The sequence below is a fragment of the Leuciscus leuciscus genome (assembly GCF_965113295.1).
Source record: "Leuciscus leuciscus genome assembly, chromosome: 7".
Classification (NCBI taxonomy): domain Eukaryota; kingdom Metazoa; phylum Chordata; class Actinopteri; order Cypriniformes; family Leuciscidae; genus Leuciscus; species Leuciscus leuciscus.
In genome coordinates, this window is record NC_138731.1 from 20682056 (window position 1) to 20701338 (window position 19283).

Below are 19283 nucleotides of genomic sequence, written 5' to 3' on the forward strand. Positions count from 1 at the left end.
TGGAGTTTCAGCCTTATACTTGGGAAGAATTTGATAAATGTCAAAGCAGATGCACTGTAGGCTTATATGCATTTTCAGGTGTTTTACAAGGGGTCCATGAGTGTAGAATATGCAAGGTTAAATGAAATTCAAAATTCAGCCTCCTAGCATATATTTATATAAATGACAACATATGTTTTTACATTTTTACAGGAAAATAAAATAAAACATCATTATTATCAACGATAGAGTCTATGAGGGATTCAATACTTTTAGTATGTTGGTAACTAATAGCCATGTCAACTCAGAACTGAAATTATTTGTCTTTTATTTACCAGTTACATCTGTGGTACAAGTCCTCTTTCAATCTTTATGCATTTTTAAGGGTGACAGTAAACTGAGAATGACTTTATTTTACCACCAGGGAAGTATTATTAAAGTTAAGAGTTTGTCTAATTGGTTTCAGATGGGTGCAGCCCTGAACCATCTGTGAACGGGACATTGGACATTCATGCACTCCAACTGTAGCATGATCTCTATTAGATTAGTAGTCAAAGGCTTCCTTAAACGGACAGATTTGGGTCATTATTGAACACTGGCGTGTTGGATTAACAATATTTATAAAACAAAAGCCAAGTACACTGCACTGAGAATGTTTGTTTGCAAGCGCCAGCTTTGGATTCAGTATCATCTTAAACTTTTTACGCAAAAAGCGAGCTTCAGATTGGGTGTCTGTGTGCATGGCTAGTCGACGTTCTCATACGCGTGTGCACGGGTAGTTCCTCCTCCAGGGCGGAATGTTGAGGTCAAATAAAAGCGCTCCGCACATCTGAGCTCTCCGCAGAGGTGTGCGCAAGAGCTGGAGGGGCAGGACAGGCACAGGGAGGGAAACACACAGAGGGAACTTGGAGACTGAAAGCGGCTGTAGTGACCCTGAATCCCGCAGCCAGTGTATTACTGCGTCTCCTTGAACCTCCATTGGAAAGGAAGGCTTGACTACTTACTGTTTCATCTCACCTGTGAAAATGACCGGTGGCCCGTTGGGCACGGCGTTGGCAGTGGCTTTGCTCGCCTGCACTGTGCAGTGTATGCCGAAAGGAACGGGGAAACATAGGAGACAAGCTCAGGAACACTCGGTGTCATCCGTGTCACAAGGTATGCGGTCCTCCATTTGTTTGTTTTTGTTTTGATTGTTTTGAAATGGGCAATTAAGTGGTTTTACGCACGCAAATTGTTACGTAAAAGCTGGAAAATTTACTCTAGGGATTCGGGTTTTATTCTTTGTGTGATCGTTGTTTTTTTGTTGAGAAAGTTCAATTATTTTAGAGCTCAGAAGGGTTTTGTTGTGTCCTCTGCAGATGGCTGTGTTGAAAATAGTCAGTTTTATGGAGTTGGAGAGCAATGGGAGCGCAGTTATCTGGGCAGCACACTGATCTGCACTTGTCATGGAGTTTCTGGTATAAAGTGTAAATCGAAGCCTGATGGTGAGTGCCTTTATATTGGTTTTATTCTTTGGGACTCAGCACTGGAATTAATGTTTCCTGACTTGGTTTAATTAATAACCATATAGATATATAACAAGTCAAGTTTGAAGTACTGAATAGTATGAAGAACAAAGAGTCCATGTCTTTTCCCAGCTGAAGAGACCTGCTATGATAAAGTAAACACTCGCTCCTATCGGGTTGGAGAGACTTATGAGAGGCCCAAGGATGGGATGATCTGGGACTGCACTTGCATTGGCTCTGGCAAAGGGAAAATCAGTTGCACCATTGCAAGTGGGTAGACTGGAACTTTCCTTCACTGTACTTAACCGCACTTTGGGAATTATACTTTTGGGAGTTGTGCTGCTGTTTACCTTCTTGGACTCTGTTGTAGACCGCTGTCATGAGGGAGGGCACTCCTACAAGATTGGAGACACATGGAAGAGACCCCATGACACTGGAGACTACATGCTGGAGTGCGTCTGTTTGGGAAATGGGAAAGGAGAGTGGACCTGCAAACCTGTTGGTGAGTTTGGCCATTTAAAGACACTATCAAGCTGAGGCTTTTTTCTGTGTCTGCTTTGATATATATGATGGTATACTTTTAAACATTATTAGCATATTATATTTAGCAGATATATGCGTTTAAAATTTATTTTCACTTCCAGGAAAATGGACCTAAATAATTGATGACTCATCTTGCACTACACAGATTTTTGTCCAATCAAATACTCTCTAGAATGAGAATCTCTCTTGCCTTAATACCATCTGTAATCGACTAGCAAGTAGCAAATCATGGTTCATAACAAACTTTTTTTTTGATCTGCCCTTCAATATGTCCCGCCCAAAGTTCCAGTTTCAATATGAAATATGTTGACACAAGAAAGAATCTGCAATTATCAAGTTATTTAATGGGCTCTTTAAATTAATTACAGTGGTTTTGTTCATGATGGAAAGGAAATTAGATGTGTCATATTAGTAGTAGTACTAACATCATGTTATTAAACCCTTTTTATACTTTTGCTTGATAGCGGAGCGCTGTTTCGACAATACAGCTGGCATGTCCTACATGGTTGGTGAGACCTGGGAGAAACCCTACCAAGGCTGGATGATGGTGGACTGCACCTGCCTTGGAGAAGGAAGTGGACGTATTACATGCACATCCAGAAGTAAGAACGCCACCCCTTTTAGAGTAGTGGAACAGTCCAAACCACACAAAACTCCCTTCCATCTGTCCAACTGGATTTCACTTTAATTATCCACTCAAAGTGCATTTAAACCTCTGGCATCAGCGCAATAACTTTTTTTAACTGGGCAGGAGAGGGAAAAACTTTAACTTTACTGTGTTTTATTAACCAGTTATTTTGTTTGTGATGAAGAACCACAACATGGTTTCTGATGAGAAACGTCTGCATTGTATGATTGTTTGTGCATCACAGACCGCTGTAACGACCAGGACACACGCACTTCTTACCGGATCGGAGACACGTGGAGCAAGACAGATTCTCGTGGAAATGTGCTACAGTGTTTGTGTACTGGAAATGGACGTGGAGAGTGGAAGTGTGAGAGACATGCATCACTGCACACCACTAGCCTGGGTAAGAACCTCACATTTTTGTTACATTAATTAAAAAATGTGAAATCTTGAAATAAATACCCCCTACTAGTTTGCAGTGGCCTTGAGAATCAGTGTATGGATGTAGAGACAAAATGTGTATCCTAATGTGTTATTTTGTGCTCTAGGGACTGGGTCTCGTGTGGTGACCAATGTCCAGCCTGTGGTGTACCAGCCACAGGGGGTGCCTGAACACCCCGCGGAGGGATCTTGTGTCACAGACGCAGGCATTTCCTACGCCCTGGGAATGCGGTGGATCAAGACCCAAGGCAGCAAACAGATGTTGTGTACATGCTTAGGGAATGGTGTCAGCTGTGAAGAGTCAGGTTAGTGTCTTTATTCATCAGGTTTGTCTGCGGTTTTATGTGATTGAATCTGCTGCTGTTCATTTAGAAAAGAAAAAAAAATCATTGTCTCTTTTCTCATGTGTGCATAGAGAGCCAGTCCCAGGTGTATGGTGGGACCTCAGGTGGGCAGCCGTGTGTGTTCCCTTTTGTGTTCATGGGGAAAACATTCTACTCCTGCACGTCCGAGGGACGCAGTGATGGGCAGCTCTGGTGCAGCACCTCATCTGACTTTGAAAAGGACTACAAGTACTCCTTCTGTACCAACAACCATGGTAAGTGTATATATACTACCATTCAAAAGATTGGGCTCGGTAAGGTTTTTATTTGTGTCTTATGACCACCAAGGATTTTATTTGATCAAAAATACAGTAAAAACACTATTGCAAAATATTATTCAATTTAAAGTTTTCTATTTTTAATATGTTGTAAAGAACAGGCATTTATTTGAAATAGATTTTTGTTGCATTATAAATGCCTTCACTGTCACTTTGGATCAATTCAATGCATCTTTGCTGAATAAAAGCATTAATTTCTTTAAAACTGCTAGTGCAATTCTTAAAAAAAGGATATCTACTTTGATTTTCATTAGATTTTTTCATATCTACATCTTTTTTGTCTTTCTTTTTTTTTTTTACTATTTGTGTCATGTATAGTGGTGTGGTTAAAGCACAGGACAGTTGGTTCTAGGTTGTTGGTTCAAGCCCTGAATGAGCCATGTACCCATAAGCAGGCTCTTTTTTTAACCCCAGGTTTTTTTTGAGGGATTATCCCTGTCATTTTTTAGAAAGTCAAAACCTCTTCTTGGAACTGCTACAGTTTTTCACTGGTAAATATCTTTATTTTTAGTTATGGTCACAACCAGAGGAGGAAACTCCAATGGTGCACTCTGTCAGTTCCCGTTCCTCTTCAACGGCCGTAACTACACCGACTGCACCGCTGACGGCAGGAGAGATGGCATGAAGTGGTGCGGCACAACTTATAACTATGACCAAGAGCAGCGGTTTGGCTTCTGTCCCATGGCAGGTAAGTGCCAGTTTTACACTAGCAATAAATGTTGGAGCCAGAGAGAGAGAGAGAGAGAGAGAGAGAGAGAGAGAGAGAGAGAGATAGTAACAGGTTAGGACTTGACTGGAGTTTGGCACATAAGAAGATGGAGAACTATAATGTTATAAAGGCACTTTATTCCTTTAAGTATCCACTGCTATCCAGGTCTGCGTTTCCCAAAAGTATCGTTACCTAAGTTGATCGTAGAGGCCATTGGTGGGAACTTTTGGGAAACACAGCCCTGGTTCTTAATAGCGTGCATTGAGGAAATCATTTTATCTACTAAGATATTGAGGAACGTTGCAGTCCATGTCCCATGCTTTTCCTTACTTGAGGAATATCAGCAAAAAGACTGAATATATAAAATAAGTGACTTTTCATGTGTCTCACTGCTTTTTCAATTACTTTGTGGTCTGTGCTGGAGAAGATCTGGTAACAGTTAAGATGAGGACGTTAACTACGTGGAATAAAGATCACTCCGCACCTATTCAGCCATATTTACATAAACACCTCATTCTGCCTGAGCTTTGATGGGTGTCTCTGTCACCAGGGTGCCAGTTAGAGCCAGGCAAACCCTGGGGAGTTTATGAGATTTAGTGATCTGACATAGATTGAAACCAGAGCTGCTCTTTGTGTTTCTTTGACGTGTTTGTTTTGTAGGGGGTAGGGATTTCTGTCTCAACACAGGAACCATTGTCATGCATCAACAGTTTTTTTTAGTTTTTTTTTTAGTATAATAAGTAATATATTACTTGCCCTATTGAATGTGAACAATGTGGAAAAGAACTTTAAAAACGTGTACTTTGGAAGCTGCAGCTATTGTTTAAGCACGGATTTCTGCCCGTATGTGATAGCCGTGGCCCCTCAGCTGTGCGGGGCTGCAGACGGAGAGAGGTTGGCTTTGGACCAGAGTCTGGCTGGCAGTGAAGCATATATACTGTATCTGGCTGCTCTCCAGGGCAGCTGTGTAGCCTTCTCCACTCTTAACCTTGGAGATATTTCCTCACTCTCATCCTCTTTTATTAACCAGATACACCAATCAATGATATCCCAGTTGAAACAATGAGGCCGTTTGTGAGGAACTGCCTTGAGCTTAATGGATCTATGGTCATTATAATTGAGTTTTAGCTGTTTGACCCTAATTGACCCCCTAATTACTCTTTTGGCCATTAAAAACTCAATTAACTGGATTTGGTCTCTTCCTCAAGCTAAATTATTAAATTTGGTGTTCACTTAAAAGCTACATATGTCACTCCTAGTCCTGTCAGGATTCTGCATTTTGTGCTGACGTTTAATTGTCATACAAATAAATGTGATTAATGATTTAAAGAAAATTCCGTCATTAATCACTCACCCTCATGTCGTTTCCTAACCCGTAAGACTTTCGCTCGCTTTCGGAACACAAATGAAGAGCGCTTTCTATCCCTCCATTCAAAACTTCATTCCATATGAAGAAAGGTCCTTGATTGTAATAATAATTGCAATTAGATCAAATAACCGGGATCAAACGATTAATCGATAATCGTGACAGGCCTAGGTACTCCTTCAAGTTCTCATCGGCCCATTCACACCAAAGATAATAACTAAAACTACAACAATAAAGACAACTGTTATTATTTTTTATGTGAACGGGCCTTTAATGTTGTTCTTTGAAGGAGTTAGAGGGTGGTTTTTGGGAAAGGTCCTCAAGTGCTTCCAAAACAAATAGAGATATGTTCTTGTCTCATTGGCTAAACCGCCTTAAATTTTTAGGGACAGTTGAGGAGAATTTAAATGTGAAGGTTTGTGAATAATGTTGATGTTGATGGGTTTCCACCAGCTCATGAGGAGGTGTGTACCACTGGCGAGGGTGTGATGTATCGTCTGGGAGATCAGTGGGACAGACGCCATGATGTTCTGGGTCACATGATGCGCTGTACGTGTGTGGGCAATGGCCGTGGGGAATGGAGCTGCATTGCCTACTCTCAAATCAAAGGTGAGCGTTGTCATTTCCCATTTGTAAGTGATGAGTTTATAGGAAATATGTATCTATTATTTATATGTTCATGAATGTCTTTTCTTCTTTCAGACCAGTGCATTGTGGATAATTTGACCTATGAAGTAAATCAGACTTTCACTAAACAGCATGAGGAGGGCTACATGATGAACTGCAGCTGTTTTGGTCAAGGCCGTGGACGCTGGAAGTGTGATGCTATTGGTGAGCCAACCACATCTATAGTTTCATCAATTAGAACTGAAATGGATAATTTGTCTTCATTTGCTTAAATGAACTTTTCTTGAAACAATTAGAGTGCCTCTTCCTCTAAATTGTAGCCTTAGGATTAGCAGTTTTAGCCTTTTTCCCTATAAATGACCGAGCTAATGATTGGAAAATGACCGTGTTACTCCGATTTCCATTTCCAGATCAGTGCCAAGAGCCCGAGACTAGAGTGTTCTATCAGATTGGAGAGTCCTGGGACAAACTCATTCAGGGAATCCACTACAGATGTCACTGCTATGGAAATGGCATTGGAGAGATGAGCTGCGAGCCTCAGCAGTCTTTCTCTGGTGAGTAAACTGCATCTTTTTGAGAGATTTCTTTTTTTATGAGGCACATGTTCCCTCTCTCTCTCGCGCGCGCGCACACACACAGTATGTGGGTCACACCGTGCACTGCTATAAGTAGTCTTGTGGGCATGGGTGGGGAGAGGTTTGGAAGTCAAAGGCTTCCAGATGTTTACTGAGAGCAAGTGTGCTGTTTGCCATTTCTCCCAGGTGTTTTGTTGGAGTGGTGATTTAGGATTTGCTCTTCCTTGTGATCTTTTCTTTTACAACGGACAAATGCTCGTCCTCTGGCAGCGTTTGAAATCAAGGATGTTGGTTTTAAGATGCCCTCATCCACACCTTGATTTGGGTGGGCCCATGCCTTGTGTTTGCCGTCTGTTCTTTTGAAGTTCCCTGGATGGAGAAAGGCACACACCCAATCAACACAGCTGTCTAAATCACCCCCTGCAGCCCTTTTGGCACTGTTTGTTTGTCTTTGAGTTTATTTCGTCCTGTGTTGAGAATTAGTTTGAATTTCAACCAAACCTGTTACTTTTTCTGCTTGCACAGCATCTGTAAAGTAATTCAGAGATTATGTACTTTCCATTGTTAATGGTTGCCTCCGAACTTTTGTAGAGGAAAATCAACAACTAGGGCTGGATGGAATGACGGTAGAAACTTAACTTTATTTATCCTTGAAGGCAATTCTTTATGTAGACATCAGTATACAGATACTCATACACTGCTAAACAGAAACATGTTAACTGGTCATGTAAAAAAAAAAAATGCATCCAAGATTAAGAAGAAAACTATAGCATACTCTTCCAGCTTTGTTGATTTGGGTGTGGTTTTAATTTGACGTGTTGCACAATGCCATGCCAGGCCTGTTGTGCATATTTTGCCTATTTAATGATGACTTCAAATAATGGCTCATCCAGTTATATTTGTAATTCACTATTGTTTTGAGTCCTATTTTGATCATATAAAGCTGGTTCTGTGCTGTCTTATCATTTGTTGGTTTGTTATGTGATCTATACACTACGTTTAAAAAGTTTGGGGTCGGATTTAAAAAAAAAATGTTTGTCTCTTATGCTCTCCAAAGCTGCATTTATTTGATAAAAACCACTGCAAAAAACAATAATGTTGTGAAAATATAATTACAATAATAATTTTTTTAAAAATCTAATTTGTGATGGCAAAGCTGAAATTGCAGTAATCATTACTCCAGTCTTCAGTGTCACGTGATCCTTCAGAAATCTTTGGTGAATCGAAAGTTCAAAAGAACAGCATTTATTTGAAATATAAATCTTTTATAATATTGTAAATGTCTTTACTGTCACTTTTGATCAATGTAATGCATCCTTTGCTGAGTAAAAGTTTCAATTTCTTCCAAAAGAAGACCCCAAACTTCTGAACGGTATAGTGAATATCATATAATATGATATAAAACTACGTTTTTGTACCATTACCGTGATTTTGGTCATATTGCCCATCACTAATGACCAGTACAGAATGTTGTTTATATTAATCCATTCCTTTTTATCACAAAATAAATGTGTTGTTAATAATATGTATTTATACACAACCACTAAATTCCCCCACAAGATCTGACAAGGTCTGCATTAATAAAGTTTTTCCTCTTTGTGAGAGCTTGTTGGGGTCAGAAGTGCTCCCTTTGCTCATTGAGTGAAAGCAACCCCAAAGCAATATCCCTCAGTAATGGCGTCCAGCTGTGAGAAGGCTGGGAACAGTGGGAGTGAGGCTGGTGGAGGCTGGCGGAACGTAATGCAGACTAAGTGAACTTTAAGTGTTGTACACAGACTACCCCCATGGCAGTAATTGGGAGAAATGGGGACCAGATTGAAATCAGAAGCAATTTGAGGATATTGCTATATGAGGCTACAAGACACTTGAAGAAAAATGAGTTTTAAAAACAGTGTTGAGAAACTTTGTTGGTAAATAATAGAGATTTATCACTTCAGAAAAGTTGCTGAGGGTTTCTGGATTTAAAGGTTTGAAAGCCTGAGACGGTGGTGGTGGTCCTCTCATCCTCATGTCTTAGTGCTGAAACTGTGGTAAGAATCTAACAAGCTAGTGCTACGTTTCCCATTTCAGCGTTTCCCAAAAGGAACAGAACACACTAACGCTACAAACTATTTTTTTTCCCCTCTTTCCTAGAACACCTTAATGTATTTTTTAGGCCAGAAAACATCTCGGTTTGTTCTCAATATGCGAGTTGTGAAAACACTGTTCAAATACTCTGTGTTTGTTGTTTTATAGTATTAGCATGATGAGCTACTGGCATGGTATTCTCTTAAGACATTTTACGTATTGTAATTTGCAAGTACAGGTGCTCTTGGCTGTAAATCTTATTTAAATTCGGAATATTTTATATACCTCTATCAGGTGGTCATCGTCCAGTCCAGGTGATTATATCAGAATCTGGCAACCAGCCCAACTCCCACCCCATCCAATGGAACGCCCCGGCTTCTGCACACATCACACAGTACATACTCAAATGGAGACCGGTGAGTCTCTTTTGAGACGCTATAAACTTTAGTGGCCCTTTGCTCTTTTAATCAAATTGAAGTCTGTAGTCATTCAATAGTGTAACATTCAATAGTGTGTGATAGTTGAGCTGCAACTTACTTATTTTAAACAGAAAAACACCCATATCCAATGGATGGAGGTCACTATTCCAGGCCATCTGAACTCATACACCATCGCAGGACTGAAGCCAGGAGTCACTTACGAGGGCCAACTCATCAGCATCCTGCGTTTCGGACGTAGAGAATCCACTCGCTTTGATTTCTCCACAGTGCATGGCTCATGTAGGCTATTCATTCATTAAACGTGCATGTGCATGCATTTGTGAAACCACAGTTTTCAAGCATAAATAATTATTCATCAGCAAGTTTTTAAATGAAACTTAGTGTATCCAAAAACAGCATGTTTAAGAGCATGTTTGCTAATGTACCCCTTTCCATAACCTCCCTAGTGGCTACCTCTGAGGGATTTACCACCCAGCCCCCTCCGATGGTGGACACCTCTGAGTCTGTGACTGAGATCACTTCCAGCAGTTTCGTCATCTCTTGGGTGTCTGCGTCTGACACAGTGTCTGGATTCAGGGTGGAATATGAGCTGAGTGAGGAGGGAGGCCAGAGAGGACAGCCCATGGTCTTGGGTCAGTATGTGCATCTCAAGTGTAGTGTCATTGGTTTAGTCAAATTAGTCCACAATTCATTTGTGGAAGTTAAAGATGTCAATGTTTGTAATGTTAACTTGATTATCCGTTTCCAGACCTTCCTCATTCGGCTACATCCGTGAACATCAGTGAACTTCTCCCAGGAAGAAAGTATACTGTAAATGTGTATGAAGTGACCGGAGAAGGAGAACCCAACCTGATCCTTACCACTTCCCAGACTACAGGTGAACCCTTTCTCTCTGTCTTTCTTGGTTTTTCTTGTTCCCTCTTCCTCTTTCATCCTCTTTATAATATTATAAAACTTGAACCTACTGGGAAAGCCATATATGACTTGACATATTTTAGAAAAACACACCAAGCGCAATGTTCTCTCACCATTCCTGATTTCTAACACGTGTTCGGCGTGTTCTTTAAAACACCAGGTGTAAACTGGTATGTATGTCCCTTGTGTACTTGTGATCTGATCAACCAAAAATGCATCTTAATGCCAGGTGTAAACAGGGCCCTAAAAAGCATAAAGGGGGTAAAAAATACCAATATTAAATTCTACAATTTATATTTGTGTCTTTATTTTCATCTTAAGTAAAGATATAAGAATATGGCAAATGTTTCATTTCATTTGTTCACTTCTGATAAAAGACTGTATAATATAATATAATATAATATAATATAATATAATATAATATAATATAATATAATATAATATATAAAACAATTAAATGATGTCTAACAACTTAAATCTCAAGCATGTTTATGTCAGAAATTTCACTGCTGTAAAAAGTCAACTCCACAACATCTTCCACTTACAAATACTCTTACTTGCAGTTTTTGATTGTATGATGATGTGATAATTTTAGCTTATGTTTTGGCTAATGCTTCCACAGCTCCTGATGCTCCTTCTGATCATGAAGTGGAGGATGTGGGGGAGACCTCTTTGGTTATCAGTTGGTCTAAACCTGTGGCTCCTATCACGGGTAAACACAGGCTGTCTTTAGTAAAAACAAACCATTATGTGACCTATATATAAATTGTACACAAAATACAGATGATAAGTGTATATCTTGTATATTTAGGTTACCGTGTGGTGTACACCCCATCTGAAGAGGGCAGTTCTGGCAGCACTGAGCTGAACCTGCCTAACACTGCCACCTCAGTGACCCTGGGTGACCTCCGCCCTGGTCTGCTCTATAACATCAGCATCTACTCCGTGGAAGAGAGTCAGGAGAGTGAACCTATTTTTGTTCAGGTCACTACTGCTGGAGAACCACTGGCAGGTATGAAATCACTTCATGGGTGAATCTTGAAAAACATGGATAAAAAAAAGGAAATTACACTTTACATAAAGAATGAAGCCTATTTTTCTGACCATTAAGAGTTTTAATATTGTGACATTTAAATACATTGTCCCCTAAAACTGTCTTCATCATTTACTGTCTTCATTTATGTGTATGCATATATATATATATATATGTGTGTGTGTGTGTGTATATATATATATATATATATATATATATATATATATATATATATATATATATATATATATATACACATATATATATATATATATATATATATATATATATATATATAAATATAAATTACATACAGTATTTTATATATATATATAAAATACTTTATATAATTTATAATGGTGTGACATTGCAAAAATCTGTGATGTTCCTAAAATAGGCTTCTATTTTATTTAGTTACAATTATTTCATATTTATTTTTGATTTGGGGTGAATTATGACATTGACCTGTTCTTGACAGGTTTTATGAGATTCACCCACATCTTTAAAGAAGAGATGTGTTACATGACCTCAGATGTGTGTCAGGATACATCTGAAGATAATAACTTCTGTTTAACAAATGGTTTGATCTTTGGGGTGCAGTGGAAACATAGCATGATGTCATCAAGCCATAAATGTCTTTTTATTGTTTTCTTTTGAGTAGATTTAGGTGTTTTGTCTGGCAGCCCAAAGATAAGATCACATTTGAGTTGAGTCAGCGAGTCGGCGTCCAAACGCCTGTGAATCCTTATAGGGTAATATGTCGAAAGTGTGTGGATTTTGATTTTGTGGGGACTGGCTTGGAGAAAATGACAGAGTTCTGACTGTTTCATACTGATCTGGAAAATCAGCAAACATTGCAACTTTACAAACACTGTCTGAGTCTCAATGAGAACGTTTTATCTAATACATATTCCCATTGACTTTTATAGTATGCTCTGATTCTTCGAAGGTGCAAATGCGTCAAAAAGGGTTCAACAGTTCGGCTTTACATGTAATGAGGTTTTTGATGTCTGCTGTAATATTATGGCTGATTCTAAAACAAACAGTCCTGAAAGCCTATTATTCTTTTCCCTGTCAGGCCGTCTGGTCTGTCGGTTGGGTGTCTGAATTCCTTTGCTCAGATGAGCAACTTTTACAGAATGGTAAACACATGTCTGAATGAGAGGCTACAATAAAGTTAAGCCCTTCAAAGGAAGGTCACTCAGAATCAGGTTTGTGACTCAAAAAGGTAGAAAGGGTCATGGTTATGTTTTGTTTAGGAGCAACCTTTTATTTCTTGAAAGCATTAGAATAGCATGACACTTTTTCCATAGTATTCCAAGGTCTGACTGAAGAATTTTTTTTTTTTTTTTTCTACCCACAGAGGAAGTTCCCTCTCCAACCGATCTGCAGTTCTATGAGGTGTCTGACTCTAAGATCGCAATCACCTGGGGCCGTCCATCCACTGAGGTGTCTGGGTACCGTGTTTCTGTGGGTGAGGTGGGTGCAGATGGATTGACCGAGAGAGAATTCCCGCTCCCAGTGACACAGAACACCTACGCTGAGATCACACCCCTCCACCCTGGAACCCTCTACCGTTTCTTCATCTTTTCTCTCAAATCGGGTGAAGAGAGCGAGCCACTGGTTGGAGAGCAAGCTACAAGTGAGAAAAGCTACATTTCTACAAAAATAAATAAATGAATATAAAAAAATATATATTTGAGAAACAACATTATAATATAATATAATATAATAAAATATAATAAAAGCAATTTGATAATTTTACAATACAAAAAATCTTGGCTCAGTGTTGCTATTATTTTTGGGGTAACACTTTATTTTGATACAAAAAGCCTATTTCAAAGAACTAGTTATGTCGAAAACCGGCGTTGTCGCCTCGCGTCGGCTGCGTCTGGACCAAAAAGCTGCGCTTGATCACACAGCACAGACTAAAGCCGACTGTAAACTAGCACATGCGTTCTGCGCCTGCGTGTAAGGAATTAACTGTTTATATCAGCAGGTATCAATAGTATATATTCATCATTCAAAAGGAGAAACCGAAACAAGGATATATATGAGATATATGGAGATATACAAAACGTAAACAAATCAGTGCTTGCTTGCCATTTTGAATATCAGTTCTGTTGATAACTTTCTTCAATTTATTCGGCTCATGTTGTTATGAAAATATTCACGTTTTGGAATGCACGGGTAGGATAACATAACATTAGATCAGCCTTCTGTCTGTGCCGTCTTGACTTACTTGCTCTTTCATCACTTTCGCTTTAATTCCCATGCTCTGACTTGTTCACTAAACTGAACATCCAATCAGGGTTCCCACTCTCACCAACGGCCCCAACGCCAAATTTCAACATGCTAAATTGGGCAAACTGCCGCTAACGCAAAAACTAGACGTTGTGAGATGGCCAACCATCGGCTTTGTGCCTTTAGACATTCTGTTGACTATAAGTAATGTTTCACCTACATGTCAACTAACTCTCATTAGAGTATGTGTAGACTGTGCTTAAAATCTACTAACTCTTTATCGGGATGGTCCCCCAACAGACATTCTACTTACTATAATTAACTTTGCAAGTGCATGCCACATTATTCTAACCCTAACCCCTTATTCTATTAACCTTACCATACACCTAACAGTCTACTCAACTTATACTCTATTGAGAGTTAGTTGACAAGTAGGTGCAACGTTACTTATTGTCAATAGAATATCTAAAGAGGACCATCAAAATAAAGTGTAACCATTTTTGGCACTATGATGCGTGCTAACCTTGTACATCTTTCTCTTCACAGAGCCTGACCAACCCACCGATATTCATTTCACTAACATTACCGAGGACAGTACTGTAATCATCTGGTCACCTCCCAGGGCTCAAATCACAGGTTACAGACTTTTCCTGACTGTTGAGGGCTCAAACCCCAAACAGCTGCGTATTCCCGCCCGCTTGTCGCAGTACACCATCCTCAACTTGCAGCCTGATACGGTGTACACTGCCACTCTGCATGCAGAAAAAGGCAACGTGCTTAGTGAGGGGTCCCTCGCCACATTCGCCACACGTGAGTTTCTGTTTGCCTGTCAAAACGCTTCCAAATACATTCACGAATCATTAACCACAAGTTCTAAAGCAATTGTTCTGTATTTTCTGGCTTTTAGTTGAGCCAATGGGAAATGCTCCTTACTTCAGCACTGATGTCACAGACACTTCCATCATTGTCTCCTGGATCCCTGTGCCCAAAATTGGATACAAGGTAGGTTACCGTTGAAACACACCAGAGGCACTGAAGCAGCTATAGGCCATTACTTTTTGCTTTAACGGCTACTGTGAGAAAGTACTCTTGAGAAACAGGGTTTTGACATTTCTCACATTCTGACGCCCTCAATGCACAATGTTTATGCTTTCATTTTGCTCTGCAGTTAACCGTGAGGCCCAGCCAAGGCGGAGAAGCCCCTAGGGATGAGATCTCCGAGTCTGGTAGTGTCCTCATCTCAGGTCTAACCCCTGGAGTTGAGTACACCTACAGCGTCCAGCCGGTCATCAGCGGTCATGAGATCGGCAACCCCATCACTCGACGGGTGGTCACTCGTAAGCGCATTTTTCTGTTCTTATTATGTTGAGCTTATTAAAGATGTGGGAGTGTGAGAGAGAAATTTCTCATACTGTTTTATTTGTCTATAGCTCTTTCTCCACCCACGGATCTGAACCTGGAGTCCAACCCGAACACCGGAGAGCTGACTGTTCAGTGGAACGATGCTAAAATCCCAGGTTAGTATCAAGGGGGGGGCGCCATCACGTTTTTCAAGTGCGTAAGTTATTGTATATCATGTGATTTTTTTTCACACATGCACAAGATATTCATAACATACTCCTCATTCGGAACCACTTTGCCTCTAAGACCACTGCTGTCAATCAAATCGTGAATACTATGTATTTGGACATGCTACTCTTTTGGCGTACTCTTTTTGCATAGTATATAGTAGGGAGGTATTCGATTTCGGCGCAGCGACAGTGTTCCAGTAATTACAAACAGCTTGAAAAGTCATGGAAATAAAATAAAAAAAATGCAGGATTACTGTGTAATAAAAGAATGTGAAGCACTCTCTCAAATAAGCTCATGTGTTCCCTTGGCAACGCCTGTTCTGTTCCCGTAGACATCACGGGATACAGAGTGACCTGCACCCCTACCAAAGGACAGCAAGGGAACTCTGTGGAGGAGTTTGTGAAGGCGGGACATAACTCGTGTACCTTAGAGAACCTGAGTCCAGGAGTGGAGTATAATGTCAGCGTGTTTACTGTGAAGGATGACATGGAGAGCATTCCTGTCTCCAGCACTGTGACTCCGGGTAGGCATAAGAGCTTTTTGAGAGACAAATCACCCCGTAACTCAATAATTTTGCATCAGTAACTTTGCTTAAAGCATGTGTATTGTAATCAGTGCAGTACTTGCTTTTAATGCCTATTGAGGCATTAAATACAGAGAACATGCTGATTGCCAAATACACATTGCTTTCTCAATAATGACCAAAAAATGTGAAGCAACAATAAAATCAGCATATGGTTCTGTTGGCAGCCGATTTTGGCAAACAGAACATAAGAGCTCAGTTTCTTTCACAATTTTGGTCTGTATTTTAATTTTTTTTTTTTTATATTGACTCTGATATTATATACTCATATCACAAATTCCTAATGCTCTCTCCATGGTTCAGCATTCACAAAATGAACCATGAGCCATGTCTTTTGGGCCGATGACTAACCTCCGCCACTCTGTGTTGTGTCTCTGTCTGTGTTGGGCCACTGGCACCTTCTCTCCTCCCCAGATGTGCCCAAAATAACTGATTTCAAATTCATCAACATCACTGACTCCACTATTGGCCTCAGCTGGAGTCCTCTTAACTCCACCGCCATTACGGGCTACCGCATCACGGTGTTGGCTGCAGGGGACAGTGTCCCAATCTTTGTTGAATTTGTGGAGCCCACGACAGGGTTTTACACCGTGCACGGCCTGGAACCCGGTATTGATTATGACATCACCGTCACCGCAGTCACGGAAAACGGAGAGAGTGAACCCATCACCATCACCCAGCAAACAGGTAAAGAGTGTGGGGAACTTGTAGGGAAAACATTGCTGAACAAAATGTCTCCAAGACTTTACATACATGTATGATGAAAAATAAGGCTTTAAAAAAGCCTTAAGGCTCCAAACAGGGCTTTTTTTATAATAATAATAATTTTGTTTACACCAAACTATTTCTTTATTTCTTTCTATACTATACCATTCAAAGGTGTTGGATCAGTAAGACTTTTTTTTTATCTTTTTGAAAGAAGTCTCTTATGCTCACCAAGGCTGCATTTATTTGTTAAAAAATATAGTATTTTTTTTTAAATTATTATTATAAATTATTTATACAATTTAACTGTTTTCTATTTTAATATATTTTAAAATGTAACTTATTCCTGTAACGCAAAGCTGAATTTTCAGCATCATTACTCCAGTCATCAGTGTCACATGATCCTTCAGAAATCATTCTAATATGATGATTTGATGCTTAATGATGATAATATATTATTTATATTGTTGTTGCTTAATATATTTTAGTGGAAACCGTGATTTTATTTCAGGATTCTTTGTTAAATTAAAAGTTCAAAAGCATTTATTTGAATATAAATATACAGGTATTGTAACATTATAAATGTATTTACTCTTACTTATGATCAATTTAATGCATCATTAGTGAATAAGCATCAACTCCTTCCAAAAAAGTCTTACTGACACAAAATGTCTGACCGGCAATGCATGTTAAAAAAAAAAAAACGGGTTAGAGTTGGAGGTTTTTTGAGAGTAAAAATGGATATAGTACAAAAAAGACATATATTTTGTGCACCTTTAAGTGAAGGAAAACCTGTGAATTTAATGACCTGTTGGCCCAAATGAATGTGCAGTAAATCTGTGTCTTCAAACTTGTTGAACATTCCTGCTCTTTGTTGTTACAGTGTTTCTTTATGTACATATGGCAGCCATATCCCTGTTTGAAAGTGGATTGAGGAAAAACTAGCAGCTGTTTCTTGTTGCAGCACTTTATCCTTCTTTCCTTCTTACTCTTTTATTTTTTTTCCTCTCTCTACCACACTATTTTATGTCTCTTTTTCTTCCTCACTCTCTTTTTGTCTGGAGAAAACTGATGTGTAGACCCAAATGGCATCAATATGTGTGACTTCTGCTTTTCACATAGACATTTTCAAATTCTGTCCTCCACCGGTTGCTTTAAAAAAACTGAAATAAAAATACTATAATAGTATATAAACAATACTAAAATAACACAGTTTGAGAGCCTTCCACAAATGGGACACTGAAAATATTTCATTATATTCTTGTAGATGTTTTATCAATGTTTGATGCTTCCAATACACAGCTGCTTTTAAATGGAAATAAAAAATATTGCACTTGCCTCTTTTAGCTGTCCCTGCCCCATCTGGCCTGTCCTTCAGTGGAGTGACTCCAGACAGTATGCTGGTGTCCTGGAATGCCCCTCAGGTCCCCAAATCCTCTGATATCAGTCGCTACATCATCCACTATCATCCGATCGATGATGACGATGACACCACTGAGCGCACTGTGGAAGGAAGCGAAAATTTTGTCGTTCTTCACCGTACGTGACTTTCACAGCAGAATTGATTTATGTTTGTTTGTGCAGTCCTGTCTTTAGTGCCACTATTGAAAAGGTGTTAGTAATGAGTCTCTCTGTGTGATTTTTAGATCTTGTTCCCAACACTGAGTACCTGGTGAGTGTGATTTGTGTCTATGAGGAGAGAGAGAGCTCACCTGCGATTGGCACTCAGAGAACAGGTAATAATGATGATTTTTTGCTTTGACGCAGGCAATATGTTCTATTCTGGGAGATATGGTTTTAGCGTAGACCGAACAAATTTCTGTTACTGTAATTACCCTTTTATTTCTGTGCGTGAAATGAAATGAAATATCCCTTAAAGTTTTAGAAAACATAAAAAAATGCCAGCTAAAAAAAAGAAACTAACAAGTGGAGATTTCCATTTCCAAGAATGTTATTTGTTAATCTATACATTTATTATGAACTTTTGAATATTTTAAGGATTGTTTTTTACTGTGGCATGTAAATTGGTATTGGTATATCATGAAATATCATCTATATATATCATCTATAAATATCAGCTCTTCTATCTAGTGTCCTAAAACAATGTTAAATGAATCTTTTAGTTAAATCAGGGTTCTCTAAATCAATAATTTTTAGGACCATCAACTGTATTTGCCTGGAACAATATTTGTGAAAAATTCGATACAAGAAATTTTAATTAAAGTTTCTCGTGTCCTTTATATATGTTACATGATGTACTTACCATAGTAATAACAGTAAATTGTGCATAATTACATGCAACTAATCCTAAACCAAACCCTAACCTTAACCCTATGGTAAGTACAAGTGGTTAATTAATATTACTCAGCACTTAAATATATAATTACACCATAACATGACACTTTAAAATAGGTGAAGTCATTACAGTGTAATTACACAAATAGGTACTAAATAATATGAATTTACTACATGTCCTTTCTATAGGGTTTGGTTTAGGGTTAGTTGCTTGTAATTATGGTTAATTTACTGTTATTACTATAGTAAAGTGTTACCTTTTATTTCAATATTTTTTCAATGCTTTAATTATTTTAATTTTATGTCCTTATTTTATTACATTTTATTTATTGTCTCAAACAGCATATATGGGTTTTAATATGAAAATATATAGCTTTAGGAAGGGTTTCCTTAAC

The 19283-nt window shown here is 38.9% G+C and overlaps 1 protein-coding gene across 1 annotated transcript in view; it reads left to right on the forward strand.

Moving 5' to 3' along the window:
• The first annotated feature begins 808 nt into the window (after positions 1-808).
• fn1a (fibronectin 1a) overlaps positions 809-19283 on the forward strand; it is a 31518-nt gene continuing 13043 nt past the window's right edge. The window contains exons 1-27 of the mRNA XM_082176460.1: positions 809-1134; positions 1338-1463; positions 1617-1754; positions 1855-1986; positions 2492-2629; positions 2900-3058; positions 3204-3401; positions 3512-3694; positions 4269-4445; positions 6286-6441; positions 6535-6663; positions 6870-7013; positions 9396-9517; positions 9652-9820; positions 9988-10173; positions 10290-10418; positions 11079-11168; positions 11268-11468; positions 12853-13131; positions 14280-14543; positions 14641-14735; positions 14902-15070; positions 15164-15250; positions 15637-15828; positions 16303-16575; positions 17941-18132; positions 18240-18329. Of these exons, the coding sequence (XP_082032586.1) occupies positions 1005-1134; positions 1338-1463; positions 1617-1754; positions 1855-1986; positions 2492-2629; positions 2900-3058; positions 3204-3401; positions 3512-3694; positions 4269-4445; positions 6286-6441; positions 6535-6663; positions 6870-7013; positions 9396-9517; positions 9652-9820; positions 9988-10173; positions 10290-10418; positions 11079-11168; positions 11268-11468; positions 12853-13131; positions 14280-14543; positions 14641-14735; positions 14902-15070; positions 15164-15250; positions 15637-15828; positions 16303-16575; positions 17941-18132; positions 18240-18329 (4348 nt within the window). The 5' untranslated portion in view covers positions 809-1004. The remainder of the gene's footprint in view (positions 1135-1337; positions 1464-1616; positions 1755-1854; positions 1987-2491; positions 2630-2899; positions 3059-3203; positions 3402-3511; positions 3695-4268; positions 4446-6285; positions 6442-6534; positions 6664-6869; positions 7014-9395; positions 9518-9651; positions 9821-9987; positions 10174-10289; positions 10419-11078; positions 11169-11267; positions 11469-12852; positions 13132-14279; positions 14544-14640; positions 14736-14901; positions 15071-15163; positions 15251-15636; positions 15829-16302; positions 16576-17940; positions 18133-18239; positions 18330-19283) is intronic.